Source organism: Lepidochelys olivacea, assembly GCF_965140295.1.
Source record: "Lepidochelys olivacea isolate rLepOli2 genome assembly, chromosome: 7".
NCBI classification, from domain to species: Eukaryota; Metazoa; Chordata; order Testudines; family Cheloniidae; genus Lepidochelys; species Lepidochelys olivacea.
The window spans coordinates 10,354,110-10,370,219 of NC_140417.1; the positions used below are offsets into that span (position 1 = coordinate 10,354,110).

Below are 16,110 nucleotides of genomic sequence, written 5' to 3' on the forward strand. Positions count from 1 at the left end.
ATGGTTGATAAAACACTATTTAAAGTTATGGTTATGTGCTACTTTAAAGACATGTTCTGCTGCTGTGGTGTATTACAGTTAGTTTTAGCCTTCTTCTACGTTTCATCACACATTTAGGAAGAGTGGTCACCATTTAAAAATAAACAAGATTTCTTCCTATGCGTCAAATACAAATGACTGCAAATCTCTCACATACCACCATGTGGTAACTGTTGGCAATTCTTGAGTTTTTAGTTGTTACCACTTCATCATGGAAATTTACTAATTTTTTGGGACGACACCATGACGTACACCACCAGTTGTCTAACGTCTTATGAATTGTCCTTGTGGAAGTTTAAGTGTTTTACATGACACCATTTGATACGAAGGGAGAAATCAGGTCAGAAATGTTAGATCAGTGGAGTAATGCTGCTTGCGGCCCCATCTTTGTACCAGTGGTACTCAACGCTGCAGAACAACTTCACAATTGAATCGGGTTGCAGCAACACACAATGATTCCTTGACATTTATCTCTGCATTATGATGTTGCCTCTCTGACATCACATGATCATAAAGTGATGCAGCGCCATGATATTGTGTGTCACAAGACATATGTGTGCGTATAAAGCCATGTGATGTTCTATATCTCTTACATCCCAGATGCTTGGAAGAAATGGGAAATATTTCTTCTTTCCCCATACTTTTAGCTGCAGGGAGAGAAAATGATTTTTCTCTATCATCCTATTCCATATTGCTGGTAAAAGGGGAAGGAGTCCTCTTCTCTCGTCTTCCTGCCCTTACCCTCCTTTCCTCATTGCTTGGATAAAAGGAGAAGAATCTCATGAGCCCTGATTCGTTTGGTCAGCCCTCTCTACACTATATGGGGTGTCAGGTAGCACAGGCAGGCCTCTTGTGATCAGTGCCTCTGTTGGCTCACCTGAAAAGAACTCCGTACCATACCCACAGACTTCTCAAACACCACACAGAGTTCTAGAGTTGGAGGTCATTTGTCACTGATCTATGCCTTTAAGGACTGTTGCTGCAAGATGCCAAGTATCCTGCACTGCCAGTAAAGTCAGTTCAGAAGATATCACTAAGTGCTCAGCACCATGCGTGACTGGGCCTTTAGTCAACAGCAGCAACAGTTTGTACTGTCTGTGTATGTACACACACACACACAGACACACACAGACAACAGCCATTAACTTGCAAAGCTGGGCCTAGCACCTCTGGGCATTTAATCAGAAATCACTACAAGCTCTGTAGGTGTGGAGCCTTACTGAGACATTACTGCTATAACTAACCATGTGGGAAGCAGAGCGCCCAGTTTCTTAATCAAAATAAATGGTTAACAGTTGGAATGTTAAGGAACAAAGATGCCAAGTACTGCAACCATCAGAAACCTACGCAAATCTTCAGATGCCACCAACTACATGCAGGCTTGGCAAGAAGGTAATGTCAACCCACATCCAACATATACAGTAACATGTCTACCAAGTCAAACTGATGCTAAAAAGCTAGAACACTTTGCATACAAATATATATACTACAGTGACCCCAAGTGCGACAAGACCTGGGAGAACCTTGTAAAATGAGTTATAAACCCATGTTCAGAGAGTGTTTAAACGACAGCCACCAACACTCCTTTGGATGATTTACCTGTAAACACAGGCAGCAAACCAGGGTTATAACAGGGAAGGAATGGTACCATAACCAAACTCAGACAGATACATGAATGAACAGTACAGTATATGGAGCTTGGTGATTTGGTGACTATCAGTCAATGCTGGTGATGCTACAGATGAGGGCAGAGAATAGCTACAGAGTACAGTGACAATATGGTGGGATGTCAAAGTTTATAGAAGCATGAAGGCACACGATTCTCCTTTATGTGGTCAAACATTATGCACTTAAAAATACAGCACTTGGGAGCAATGCATATGCTGAAACCAAGCCCTGCAAATCGGCACATTCAGAAAGATGGGGATGTGGTGGATTCCATATAAAGTGGAAATAAACATGAATTTACTTAAGCACTTTTTGCTGTGCAATGGCAAGGTATGAGCCAAACCATGCGACAAGCAGAAAAGTGGCCCGCCTTAGTTAGTGACAAGAGGGATGCGTGAATTCTGTCGCTCTCTGTCACTAGGCATCAGGTGATTCTATGGTGCAAGCCTCAGAAGGAGTCCTGTAGCAGTTTTACAGCAAGGTGTGTTCATCTAGATTTTAGTATAAAGTCAAAAGTGTAAAGTTAAAATGTCAAATTAAATATTTTAGATTATTCTAAAAACAATTTAAAAGTAACAGCCATCAGTAAACTTCTCTTACTAAAACCTCCTTCTTCGGGCCAAATTCTAAAATTTGGGGCCAATCCTGCAGTCCTTACTCAGCTTAAGGGCAAACCTATTTTACAGTTCGGAATCAGGGAATCTGCTTGTAACACCGGTGTCACTGGCTCCAACAGAGTTCCATCTTCTAGTGACCCTGATCCATGAGGCTGAACAGGATTAAAGATTTGGCTTTACCATATACCTATAGTGCTCATCTCTGTAGTATCCCAGAATCGTGTCAGTGCTGAAACATGTGTGGTCCAGGAGCATGGTTAAAGCTGGGATTTTCAAAGGATCCTAAGGGAGTTAGGAACTCAAATTCCACTGACATTTAATGGGATCTGGGCACCTAACTCCCTTACGCGCCTTTAAAAATCGCAACCAAAATTCCATTCTACACTATAAAAGAAATCACGTGCCATGTCTCCTAAGAAGGCTGTAACTGTAGCATACATAGGCTCATGGGAGTTGTAGCCTGAATCAAGACTGTGGGATAAGACTTTTAGCTGCTAAGGGATATCTTCCATCCCTAAGATATTTTATCACACACATTTTTTTATATAGTTTTACGGGTTTCCAATTAAGCAACATAAAAAAAAAATTAAAGCTACCTACAACGTAGACACACATGGCCAAAAGCCATTTTTGTTAACACAAATAAAACCAAATAAACAAGTCACTCAGTATTTCATGAGCTTCTAAGCCGTTTCTCCTAGGAGTAAGATAACTCTGCCAAAGAAGGTGCTCAAGTAGCCAAGCAAGCACAAGGAAAATGTATGACCCACTCCTGTTGTCCTTACTCAGGCAACTTTCTCACTGATACCAATAGGATGGCAGGATCGTACTTCAAAGACCTGATTCTACCCCCATTCTATTCAATGGGAGTTTTGTCACTGACTTCTGCAGGAACATGCCTTTGGAGAGCAATGTCTCATTTTAAGACGTACATAGGGCATGTATCCAAATATCACTAAGTTAAAGCCATCATTAGTTTGAACAGACACATCTCTCTTGCCCTACCATCTTACATGGGCCATGAAACCTACTAGAGACCACAAGAGCAGCAGACAAACCTAAAATTTGAGGGCTACTGATGGACAAACGTTTTTTTCCCCGTCAACAAATCACTTGTCATGCATGTTTTCTAAAAAGCAGCGCTGTTCTTTAGACCTTTCTTGGAATTGCATATTCAAACAGCAACTTTGGCCGTCATTTTCTGACCCAAAAATACCACTGCAAAGTCCAGCGAAGTTTGAAGACACCAGTTTCTTCGCCACATTATGCTTTCATTTAAATAAACCATAAACATGGACTTTTTTGCTCTTTAAATGTTGTCCATGTGCAGGATTTTGTGTGCGTGCACTTCTGATTTTATTTTCCGTTCTTCATTTTCATTCACAATTCACTCTAAATTTCCAAAGTCAAATAGCCTGGATCCTTCCTTTTCAGATGCTCAGCCCTTTTCAGAAGGAGGCCAACATTTTGCCAAACCACAGAGTACCTTCAGTTCCTTGGATATCTTCATATAACTTGAATAAAATAATATGGCAACTTTAGCTCATAAATAGCATGCCACTCAAGTACGAGAGGCACAAAATAAACTTGTTTCAGAGTAGCAGCCATGTTAGTCCGTATCCGCAAAAAGAAAAGGAGGACTTGTGGCACCTTAGAGACTAACAAATTTATCTGAGCATCAGCTTTCGTGAGCTACAGCTCACTTCATCGGATGCATTTTGTTCACTCTAACTAAAAGACCTTGGGCCTGATTCACCAGTGCATTACTCCAGTTTGATTCTGGTGTAACTTGATTGATGTCAGTGGTGTTACACCACTGTGAAGTTGAACTAAATCAACACTCAATCAGATCCACTGCAAATATACAGAAATTAATGTAACATTCATGTTATTCATGTATAAACACACAGCAAGAATCTTCTCTTTTTGTAAGTTCCTGGCTATCATTCTGAAATGTATATATTCCCATCATGCCTCAGTGTTTTTCAGCCCCATGATGCCCTCACTTTTGATTGTGTAGATGAAGTTGAAGTGCACAGGGTATTTACTGATCCAGTTATCTTGTACTGTGACAGGCAGAATCAATCAATCAAGAGGCTAGCTTTATGCTTACGTATTCCAGGCACATCTCTGCACTTCAGGATACGAGATCACAGTGTTATCCAGCCAAATTTGATCAACAAATGCAGTTCCCCTGTGCCACAGCAATCTCAGATGAAGATGTTATTATGTGGAACTGAGCAAAGTGATAAAGACAGTACAGAACAGGGAGGATAAGTCCAGCTGGACCTTTCTGACAGCTTCTATATACTAAAAATGCAATGTTCCTTTTCTCTAGGCTTATAAAAGTTAGCTTTATTTAAGAAAAAAAAATACATTCACAGGTGGCTGTTGCAAAGTGCTTTCTTCCCTCCCAATATTTGGAGATGCTCAGTGAAGGAAACAATATATTATGTGGATTTCTAACAAATTCTGTATGCTGGGCAACATTATCAATGCACTTATATGAATTTCCATACGACATTGCCATGTATCATGCTTTTATATGATGTCACCATGATTAAGTGAATCAATATCTGAAGGATAAAAATGTATTTGAAAATCATGGCCAGTTTAAGCAACCTTACAAATATATTTTTTTCTGTTAACACCCTTGTTATAACAAGATGCATGCATCTGTGTAAATGTTTAAGCATGTCTCAAAGAAAGTCAACGCCAAGCTTTTATTTTGCCAATAGCTTTCACTTCGCTATTGCCCTACAGTTATTTTACATTATTTAATCCAAAATACCATCTTTTTGATTCTACCTTTCTTTTGCATTTTAAATCTTTAATGGAAGCCTTTGGCTGTCCAGGGGTACAATTATTAGATATCTGCAGAGAGAAATTGAAAAATTAATCATACTTTCCATTTTGTATTTCTGTACTACACAAAAAAATTATCTATTCTTAAAGCTGAATCCTATACTCTTTCAATATGCTCACACCTAACACTGTAATTTCTAAGCAGGAATTAGTATATCCTGCATTTAATTCTATTCAGCTATAACCTCTAAGTTATCTTGGGAACATTGTGTACTGTTTTCAAATCAAAATTTTTTATTTTAAATCATTTTTAATTAAAAGACATTTATTGGTAGAGCATATGATCTGTACTGCCTAAAAACAGGATAAAAGTACCATAAACTAATCATACTAATGATATTAAAATTGTTTATTGCCCTTTTATGGGTTTTGCAACTTAAATTACAGTTTTTCACAACTGTATGCAAAATGTGTAACATAATCCTTATGCAGTATATTACAGAAACAGATATATGCATTAATATGACCTTTGTCTAAATAGCTCCTTAACCACACAGGAAAAAAAAAATCTAAAGTCATCTATCAGCACGTGAGCAGTATCGAAACTGCTAAATCTATTAACTTTGTTTTCCCTTCCCTATTATTAAACTGGAAAGCAAAATTCAGCTGGAAAATTATGCCATTTGGGTTCTCCTGTCATCATGTAGTAAGTATGAGAAATATATGTGCAATAGCCAAATGGCCAATAGACAAAACACCCACACCAAGTGACGTACTGTTTTCCATACCACTCAGACAAAATCAAAACAACAGAACTGCTGCAAACAAAAACAAAATAACATTTCCCATAAGCATTCCAGACAGAGAAAATTTACAGGAAAAGAAAGCTGGGAAAAGAACCAGAAAGAAGTGAGTGTTCATACCTCAAGCCATAAAAGACCATTTCTGCAAACACAATAAACAGCATTTATGTGCTTTCAAGCTAAATTGTTAAAAATTGATCAAATGTTTGTCAAACTTTTGACGTTCAACCACTGGCACCATCTGAGAAGATTAAATTATTGACACCGGATTCTGATCTCAATTATACCAGTGTCAATCTGGCATAACTCCACTGGGCTGTAATGAGGTGACTCTGGATTTACAGCAGTGTAAAGGAGGAGATCAGAACCTGGCCCCTTACATTCAAATGAAAAATTAATTCCAGCTAAGGAGCAAGTTTCATTCAGAGAGGACAGCAGGATCACAGCTTACAGGGGGAAAGTATGAGTGGTAAGTTAGTAATAGAACAGAAACACTCAGGTTGGTTATTTCAACGTAGTATGTTTTGTTTAGTCTTTCAGAAGGATGATTTTTCAGTTCTTCTAGGTCTATGCTGTGGGATGGTGAACAATAACTGCAAAAAGGGAGGCTGTTGTCCTTGCAGAACTGACTCACATTTATATAACTGTATTAATGTAGCTGATCTCTGAAAGTTACAGTATCTGTGTTTAGCTGAGATCCCTGACCATAAATTGTGGCAGTGTAGTGAATATCAGCAGCTGTATTTTTACTATTTCAGCTAGTTGGTTTACAGTGTCTCCATCACAGTGAATTCTTGTCAGCTGCACTTTTGCTAACACAATTCTATGTTTTGCCTGGCAGTAAATGGACGCTTCTGCCCCAGCATCATCTAAACAACTCTGTTAACATTTGCCCCCGAGCGTCTCTCTCTTTGTCCAGTCCCTGTCTTCTAACAGATGTCATCCAAGTCTAATCAAGCATAAAATGGTCATAAATATTTCTTTCTGGTAGATTTCACATTCGCATTTCATGCAGGGACATGATATTTTTCTGCTACCTCCAGGGAGTACCTAATGCAAAAACCAGTTACTTACATTCAAAGCTCATGTTCCTTTAGTAAAATGCAGCACATGTTCTCAGTTCAAAGACATAAAAAGGCACAAGACTTTATCTTCTTTTGTTTAACTGCATCCTTTTTAAATAATATGTGCCATAGTTTACACCTAGGCATGACATTGTTTCTTGTTTAGTAGGAAAACATAGAAGAATATAATATCAGATTCTGACTGCTCTACTCTCTTAAATTCAAGCACTGTAGATTTCCTATACTCAAATACCTTAATTATTGCCCCAAAGAGATATTTTCCCCCCACAGATTGAACTAACAAGCTACTGAAAGAATGCATGAGATAAGAAAAGCACTTTTCTATCTTGGCTGATTTCATGAACAATTTTGCAACCTACATCATCTTTTTGTTAAAACAATAAAATGAATCTAGGATATAAATGCAAGGTTCATGTCTATTTAACCGTTGAAGAAGACCATCATCATAAGATGGAACCAGTTTCCAGTACTTAAACTTTAATAATTCAGGGAAGTATACAAGATAATTAATTCCAACTACTTAATGAAAAGTATCAGAGACATCATATTTATGTTGCGTAAATTTAGTAAATAATGTGTCAGAGCGTAAAATAAGACTACACTGAGATTATTTTCAAAGCTATCTATTTTTCCTTCTCCCCTTCCCCCCCATTATATTTGTCAAAACAGAAATCTTACATAGTTGTTTAAAGGGATCCAGAAAACATTTAAAGATACAGATCACAACAGAGAAGCTGTTTTCCTCCTTCTCTGTTGAGCCTAATATTTGATTACTGTTAGTCAAATCAAGCTTTAAGGCAAATAATCTCAATTTTTTAAGTTAATGAGATGTGGTCATGTTGACAACAGCTTGCAGAAACTTTTAATTCTAATTCCTGTAGGCTGTACTGGCCTCTTTTACAGCAACCACTGTATGAATTTCTCAAATTTGCCAAAATGGCTTATGTAGACAAGTGCACACTTTAAAGATGCACTAATTAAAAATACCCACTGGTGTCATAATTTAAATACCATGAAAATAAACTGTAAAAGTACCTCAGCTACAATCTTATGGCTTTCCTTAGAGCTCATTTACTTTAACTAGAGGATGTTTTATTGCAAATGTATTCTTAGCTAAAAACAATTTTTCATCTTGGAGGAATTCAAGGTTTTGATATAATTAAACAATTTATGTTAATATTTGTTTCACATAAGCTATTAAGCAAGCCCCCCAGAATAAGTGTTAATTGAGAAAGCTGCAAAAAAACTATACTGCTGAAGTAAGCAGCAAATTTATACTGTTGATTTAGAGCACTATCTATAACTTCCTCCCTTATTACAGCTCTCCCTCTCTCTTCTATAAGGCTCCCAGCTATACTGAACCCATTAGAACACTTTACCCCGCTGCTATCATCTACATTCAAACTGCTTTCCTTCCACAAGAGAGGTGGAGCTTGGTATTACTCTCAATGCATTTCCCTGGCTACAACTTCTCCAAAATTCTGTTCTCTTTTTGATTTTTTTTGGCAAGGAATTCAAGGAGCATAGCTGTGCTATAACAAAAGCAGATGTGAGACCAAAAAAAAAGGAAGTTGGTGCTGAGAGGGTTAAACTTATTTAAGGGGTTAAATATGTAATTACCGTTGACTAAAGCCAGAGAGACATATAGATAAATAGAAGAAATGAAGTCCCCAGGTTCCATTCAGAAGCCTTCATCACATTACTACCAGACAGAAAACTCTTTAAGTACCATTTTCAGATGTTAAATCATTGTTCGTGCAGCACATATTCTCACTACTCCTGGGGGAACAATATCTGAAGACAGCGTGCTAACAAATGCAATCCAGTAAACAGGCATTTTTCCTCTTGTTGTTAGTACCTTTGTGTTCCAGCTCCCAGCTCTGTCATCCATGCCTTCTCTCTGCTTTGAAGTTAAAGTACTGAATGAGCGTTGTCATCTATTATCCAGAGTGTGCATGTAGATTATAAATAAGAAATAAAAGTGACTTTCAGTACACTGCTTTTGCATTAGCAAGTTGCCTTCTCTGTTACTTCCTCTGTCCTTCATACTTTGCTACCAACATTATATTAAAAACCTGACTTTAAGTGTTTCTTGTAGATGAAAGACACATTCTATAAAATATGTACACAGCAGAGACAAAAGTTTTATTGGAACAAACAACTCTTGCAGTTTGAACAGGTTCATGGGTTCAGCTTTAATAGATTGTTTAACCCTTATCTACAGATGTCCTTCAGGTCCATTACATGTTAATTGATCCACCTCTCTATTTGCAAGCTGGGTGTTGACAAACACAGCCTATGACTATTAACTACCCTAACATTTATTTGTAGAAAAATATCAGTATTTTCCACATGTAATGATCTCAAGACACTTTTTATATAAAGGTCAATGGTAAATATTCTTCACATGAGTAATAATGCTGGTCAGTGCTTGCTCCAATTGTAGCAGCTTGTACTTGGGCATATAATGCCTTTCTCAATGAGTTTACAAGCCGTGCTTTTGTATGCTAGAGACCCAGAAATATTTCACATACAAAGCCAATTTGTGTTCTTAAACACGAGTGAGAATCCTGAATAACTCTACTGAATTCAGTGGATTTTCACTAGTTAACTGAAAACAGAATTTGAAGTGCCTAATGTGATTTAGGTATCTAATTTTAGGCACCCAAAGCTTTAAAATTGAACCCTTCATGTCTTAAAAGTTCTGTAATCCAAACAGCACTTAGATGCCAAAAATGGGCATTTAAGCACCCACATTTAAGTGCCTAAATACCCAAACTGGGCATTTCAGGGCTGATTAAAGGGCTAAATTATGCCTAAATTTAAGCACCTAATTTAGACATCTAAATCATTCAATTGGGCTGTAAGTAGTAAATACAAACAAACAAAAACCCACAGTGCACTATGTATGTGAGCTCTCAGCTAACTTTTGGATATTCATTTGTTCCATGCTACAAAAAGCCAAATTTCAGGACATATCCGGAACAATATGCTCCTTTTAGATACAGTGGGACTTTTACTCTAAGAAACCACTACCGAGAAATGCACATTATAGAGAGATACAGAGAAGAGTTGGACTGAAAGGCATTGCTGCATTGCCAGTTCCCTCTACCTAGGTCTTCAGCTGAACATTTCATCTCATACACTACCAACAAGTTGTTACAGGCTGATAAAAATATAAACTGGAAGAACAGAGAGGAAAATTGAGGCGCATATGGAGAAACTATAGAAAGGGCTAGACTGACACCCAAAGAGGTAGGTGGCATCCTGGGACTTGGCTGTGAGGGTAAGACATCAGCTGTGCCTTCCAGAAAACAAAAATATGCCTGACGCAATTCCTTGCCAGCAGGCAGGGACACAGCTTTTGGGGCAGGAGCAGCAGTCAATTAGTCTTCATGGCTCAGTCAATCACATCAATAGTGTGTGGAGATAGTGTGGACCGGTTAAGAGAAGGCTCCTAAAAGGCAGCCTGATAAGGATTTGCAGGCTAAATAGCCCCCTCTTTCATTTCTCTCCTCCAGGTGCCTTCAATCTTCCTTTCTTTCAGTGACAATGCCCAAGGACACTCCGTGCAGTCCTACAATTTCCAGCCATGATGCCTGGAAGTCTCTCCACAAGATTCTTTTTGCAGGAGATTCAGGCCCTTACAGAGGAGCACAAGGAAAATGGGGTAGATGGTTTTTGGAGGATTGTCACCGACCACCTGTTTCTTCAACTACTACACAAGGAAATCAGAAGGCAGGCTAATATCCAAAAGAGAACAGCATAGCCTTGCTTTCCTGCCATGGGCTCTCATGGACAGGGTGCCATTCACACAGCCCCCGCCTCCCACCACTCTATTCGAGTACATGGCAGAAAAGGCAGGCATCATCACAGAAGATCAGAGGGAAGAAGGCACCAAGAGAATTTCGTGGAAAGTTAAGTGATGCCTGCCAATGAGGCAGACAATGGTGAACAGTGGGAAGAGGACTCCTTTGCAGGGATTAGAGATGATTTGCATGATGAAAGCCCAGGCAAAGGTTAAGGGATTAGTTACTTTTTCCAGGATAAGGATATGGATAAGATTGTGCCGGAAAACCCTTCATAAGTAGCAGTACCATCTGTAGGCTGTTCAGGTATCTTAAGGATGTCAATAGTTGCTCTTATTTCTCCCTGGTAAGGCAGCAAAAGAACAAATGAGTTTAGATGCAGGGAATGTGGCAGAGGTGCCATGTGATTGCTAGAGGATTACGCTGTTACACAAATCCCTGACATTCACGAGCCTGGATGGGATCATGAGCAGGCTGCACACATCACAAACCCTTTCTGCTTCTGCACGCTTTTAGTGGCCCCCATCAAGTGGCAGCTCCTTAAGGTGGGGGCAGCCCTCCTGGGTTCTTATTACTGGATGCCCTTGAAGCGGTTTCTAAAAGTGGGCCTGCGGGATCTAGGCAGCTTCTTTCAATGTGCCACCTCTATCTTACTGTACGTCCATGAGAAAGGTGGGTTGCGTGGCGTACTGATATATTTTCATACTTCCAGTAGGAAAATCTGACAGTTGGGACTTCACTGAGCACATGGACCTGCTGAGGATACTGGGGGATGTTTACACTGTGGCATTGTGCATACATGTGAATATTTTTTTCTAAGTTTCCAGCATTTCAAAACTCACATGATTTATCGGATTATTTTACCCCTCCCGACTGTGGCCTTAAAAGACCCCTGTCTCATGGTCAATCAGTGTCAACCCTTCCTATGCTGGCTACAAGAGGAAAGATTTTGAGGGGGTAATAGGTGAAAATGTTATCACTTCTCTACAGGAAAGATCCTGGATCCCCTAGTTGCGGGCTGGCATGTCACTAAAAAATGTCATTTTTGCATTACAGTGCGGCATGCCAAAGATATCTTGAAAACTTGGTGGCTTTGTTTAGATATTGTGGTACCACATGCCAGGTACATGCCACTTTTTAGAACCATCCCGTGGCTACCAAAGACAGTGAAGGGTGATTTTGTGTTACAAGTTGCTGCGTTCCCATCCACTTCTGCTGAAACAGACCCACAGCTCTGGCTGTGTGCCTGGCACTATTCCAACTATCCCAGTTCTTCTACAAGACAAGTGGCTGGCAAGTTTGTCATTTTCCCACCAGTATCGACAAGTAAGAAACGTGGCCTTTGTATAAGTTGAGCCATAGAGTTACACATAGTTCCCAATATCAGGAACTTGCTCCTCAGGCCAAGATGAGAGTGGATTCTTTCTGACATCATGGATCAGATGCAAAAGGGATTCTTCACCAACAAGGAAGTTTGACAACTCCTGCTGAACTTGAATTGCTACACACACCAAGGATCAACAGAAATGGGATTTTGATGTTTGAGGGGCAGGCTGTTGTACTGTTTCCAGATACTGTATTGTTATATATTGGTCATACTGGATCTCCCAGTAGCTTTTGACATAACCTGAATATAGCCTCTTGCTTCAGCTACTACTTGACATTGCAGCTACGATATCTCTGGTGCTTCCAGTCACAGCAAGGAGTCAGTTCAGTGGTGGCGGACAATAGCAACCCTTCACCTCAGGAGTTTCAAAACGTACTTTGTGAATTGATCCTATTTCCTATTCCATTCCTATACATAACATAAACCTGAAGAGGTTTTGTGACATGGGTAGAGTATCACCTGTGTGCTGATCAGATACATCTCATGCCACCAGTATCCTGTGGGTTTGATCTCTGCTGTGGGAGAATACTTCGCCAATGCTTTAGACTGCCGAGTTACAGTGGTGACTACTAGGGGTTTTGGATAAACTTTGTGAATTGAATAGTAAATGTTTTTGTCCCATTAAGCCTTTACCTTACCCTTCTACACTGGGGGACTGATGGTGGATTTTTGTTATCAGGATGTAGCCTGAGATTCTATTCTAACAGGCTTAGGTGGACCTGAGACTCACCACTGAAGTTGGCAATAAAATATAAGAGACACTGGTCTGATCATTTTGTGCATGAGATCAGTTGCTTTCAACCTTTTTTCATTTGTGGACCTCTAAAATATTTCAAATAGAGGTGCGGACTCCTTTGGAAATCTTAGTCTGCATACTAAGTCTGCAGACCTCCAGCTGTCCACAGGTTGAAAACCACTGCATTAGGGACTATTTGATGTAAAGCAAGACGAATAAAGACATCGGTAGCTATATGATATTAGACAGCCACTCAGCAGAAAACAGTTTTTGAGACCAGTTTCTTCTGTCTTTCCTGGACTGAAAACAATGGAAAGATGTATCTCCTGAGGAGAACGTGCTTCTAGAAGAAATAACGTATTAGATTAAATGGGGAAGTACTGATACAGAATAAGAAGAAACAGGGATGGTTATGTGGGTTGTTTCGACAGCAAATCCTCATATGGTGTTCCCTGTGGCCAAATAAGGTTTGAAGAAAGAGCCCCTAATTCTTTTGTAGTAAAAAGATCTAGACAATTGGTTAACAGATATGTGGTACCTGGTATCTCTAGTTAGGGATACTTTTGCCATTGTGAAAACTTACTGCATGCAATTGCTCAGATGTTTTAAGCTAGGTAGCGTGCATCTAATTCACAGAGGTTCTGATGCTTTCAATTTTGATTTCCTTGGGTGATTAGAAATATTTGTCCTAAAGGCAGGAGGGGTGGATGCAACCAAACAAAGGGATGATTGATTGCTCCTTAAAGTGGGCTGTCCTTATCACCATGGGAGGGATGTGATTCTCTCTTCTATTTGTGATTACCAAACAAAAGTGACTGAAAAAGTCAGTCCTTCCATGTTGGTGAGACACTAAATATGTTGGTGAGACAATCCTTCCTAGGCAAGTGAACAAGCTGCGTAAAGTTGACCGCAAAGTGTCTTGAAATACAACTGTTTTCCAGTCTCCCCTTGGGCTTTGTGAAAAAAGCCAGCCTACCCAAATTAAAAAATGAGAAATGATAAGGACAGAAGAGAGAGAGAAAGAGAGAGTCTACAGCGCCCCTGGATTTGGGTGTCTGGATTGACTTATGATGGTGTGCTTTCTGCACTGAGCTAGGTTATCAACATTCACTAGCAATGGTCTGCTGGAACCAGCAGGCCTCTCTCAAAATCATGGCCACAGAAGGTTCCCCAAACAAGAATATAAAATGAGATTCTCTTTCCTCAGGGAAAAAAAAAATCATATTTTCACTTGTGATTTATGATTCACAGCCCTAGTGAGCAATAACTTTTAGGTGTTACGCCAAGCAATTGTCCTTGGAATCAATTAGGAGAAGAAACAGGGAGTCAACAGAAACACTGGAAAATAAAACACACTCTAAAAAAAGAGTGTCCCACTCTGTGAGCGAAGAAAATACTGTAAACAGAGCTAATCACTGCTAAACCTTTATAATCCAGTCTTTATACAAGTTAAAAGAATGGAACCAAGAGTAAAAAAAACTTGAAAAGGTCTCCTTCCTAATCTGTAGAACCTGGTGAATCATTTCTCAAGAAAAATAAGGAGTCTGAAATATTTTAAACTCCAAATACTTTTCTGTTGTGAAAAGGGGTTCAAACATGCCACACAATACTGAAAAAACATACAATGCATTCCCTACGCCTGTCAGTCAGCGACAGCTGTTCTAGACACCTGGAAAAAGTTTACAGTTTAAGGCTTCATGTTCTGTGTACCTAAACACAATGGTAATAAAGGAAAATTTGTCAAACAGAAAATGGCCTGCTTTCAACTTGACTATAAAATATCTACAGCTACCAGCACTTCTTGTACCTTGTTAAGAAGTATTATGTTCAATAATATTAATAGGCCCATATTTACCATATCTTAAAAGCTAACAATCCCATTGCTAGCACTAATTAAAAAGACAAGGAACTGCAAGAAAGCAGTAGATTATTTCTTCAATATGGATTCATGCCTAGATTTAATAAAACCCGTTTTAGTGTTATAACCTTACATTTGTTTCAAGAACACTATAAAAGATAAGTCTGCTTTTTGTTGTTTATTGACTAGGGAGGGATTTTTCTTTTGGATCTGTATTACAGAATGCAAGCTATCAGAATAGGAATAAGTAGACTATTTTCCCTTCACATAACAAGCTGCCTGTTATTCAGCAGGCATGTTTTGGATCACAACGTGAGTTGAAAAGCTGACTCTGTAGCGGAAAGGAGGCAGGCCATGTTCCACTGCACAAAGGGCATGTTTACACAAAAGTCATATTTGATAATTTTGGCACAAATAAGAGTACTTAAACTTACACCAGTGGAAGAGTTTGGGGTGGGTGGATGTCCGGGGGGGGGGGGGGGGACGCACCGTGGAAACCCTGGCTCTGTTCTTTTTCTGTGCTCATGGGGTGAATTTACAAAAAGGACAATGAAGAGAGATATTTATACACTTTTCAAATTTGCAAAAGAAAGTGGAGCTCTTGCTCAGAAGGGGTGAGCTCTGGTAGTGAGAACAGGGGACTAGGACCAGGACCCAGAATTCCTGGGTTCTATTTATGGCTCTACAATTTACACTCTGTGATCTTACACAAGTCACTTTAAACTATGGCTTTGATCGTACAAAGAGAACCATGTGAGTGGACTGACTTACCTGTGCAGAAAGCTCAGTGGAGCTTTCAGCAGACAGTGGGGTTTCCCCAGGCAGTTCTTTTTACAGGACTGATACTGAAGTCTATTGACTGGAGAAGGCTGTATTAATCTTTACCATGCTCTATTTCCCAAGAGGATGGGAAAATCCACACAACTGCCCCATTGGCTCTGCCCTGCCTGCTCATGATGGTAAAGAGGGACTCCACATAGCTAAGCACTGCAAAGGGAGCATACACCTACCACTGCCTGGTGAGCCTCTGCACCCAGAGAAGTTGAATGTGGATTCTAGCATAAGTCAAATCTCAATAAAAATAAAAACAAAATCTCTACTCAGCATCTTCTTTGTATCCCTTAAGGCTCCCCAGGCATGGGCCACAGTCATACAGACATTTATAAAGCCAAGTCCGACCTAAATATTTTCCATTATAAAAACATTTTGGAAATAAAACATCTTCCTTTTTGCCTTTTATAAGTGTTTTAAATGTCTCCTAATGCTGAAATATCTATCAGCTCTCCCAAATCCAGAGCAGCAA

At 39.4% G+C, this 16,110-nt stretch overlaps 1 protein-coding gene across 13 annotated transcripts in view; it reads right to left on the reverse strand.

The window, feature by feature from the left end:
* FOXP1 (forkhead box P1) overlaps positions 1-16,110 on the reverse strand; it is a 494,495-nt gene that overhangs the window by 177,084 nt on the left and 301,301 nt on the right. The window contains exon 1 of one of the 13 annotated variants that reach the window (XM_084634561.1): positions 8,876-8,950. The exons of the other annotated variants lie outside the window; for them this stretch is intronic. Coding sequence (XP_084490687.1) covers positions 8,876-8,908 — 33 coding nt within the window. The 5' untranslated portion in view covers positions 8,909-8,950. Of the gene's footprint in view, positions 1-8,875; positions 8,951-16,110 lie in introns of those variants that run through there. 13 annotated transcript variants of the gene reach the window in all.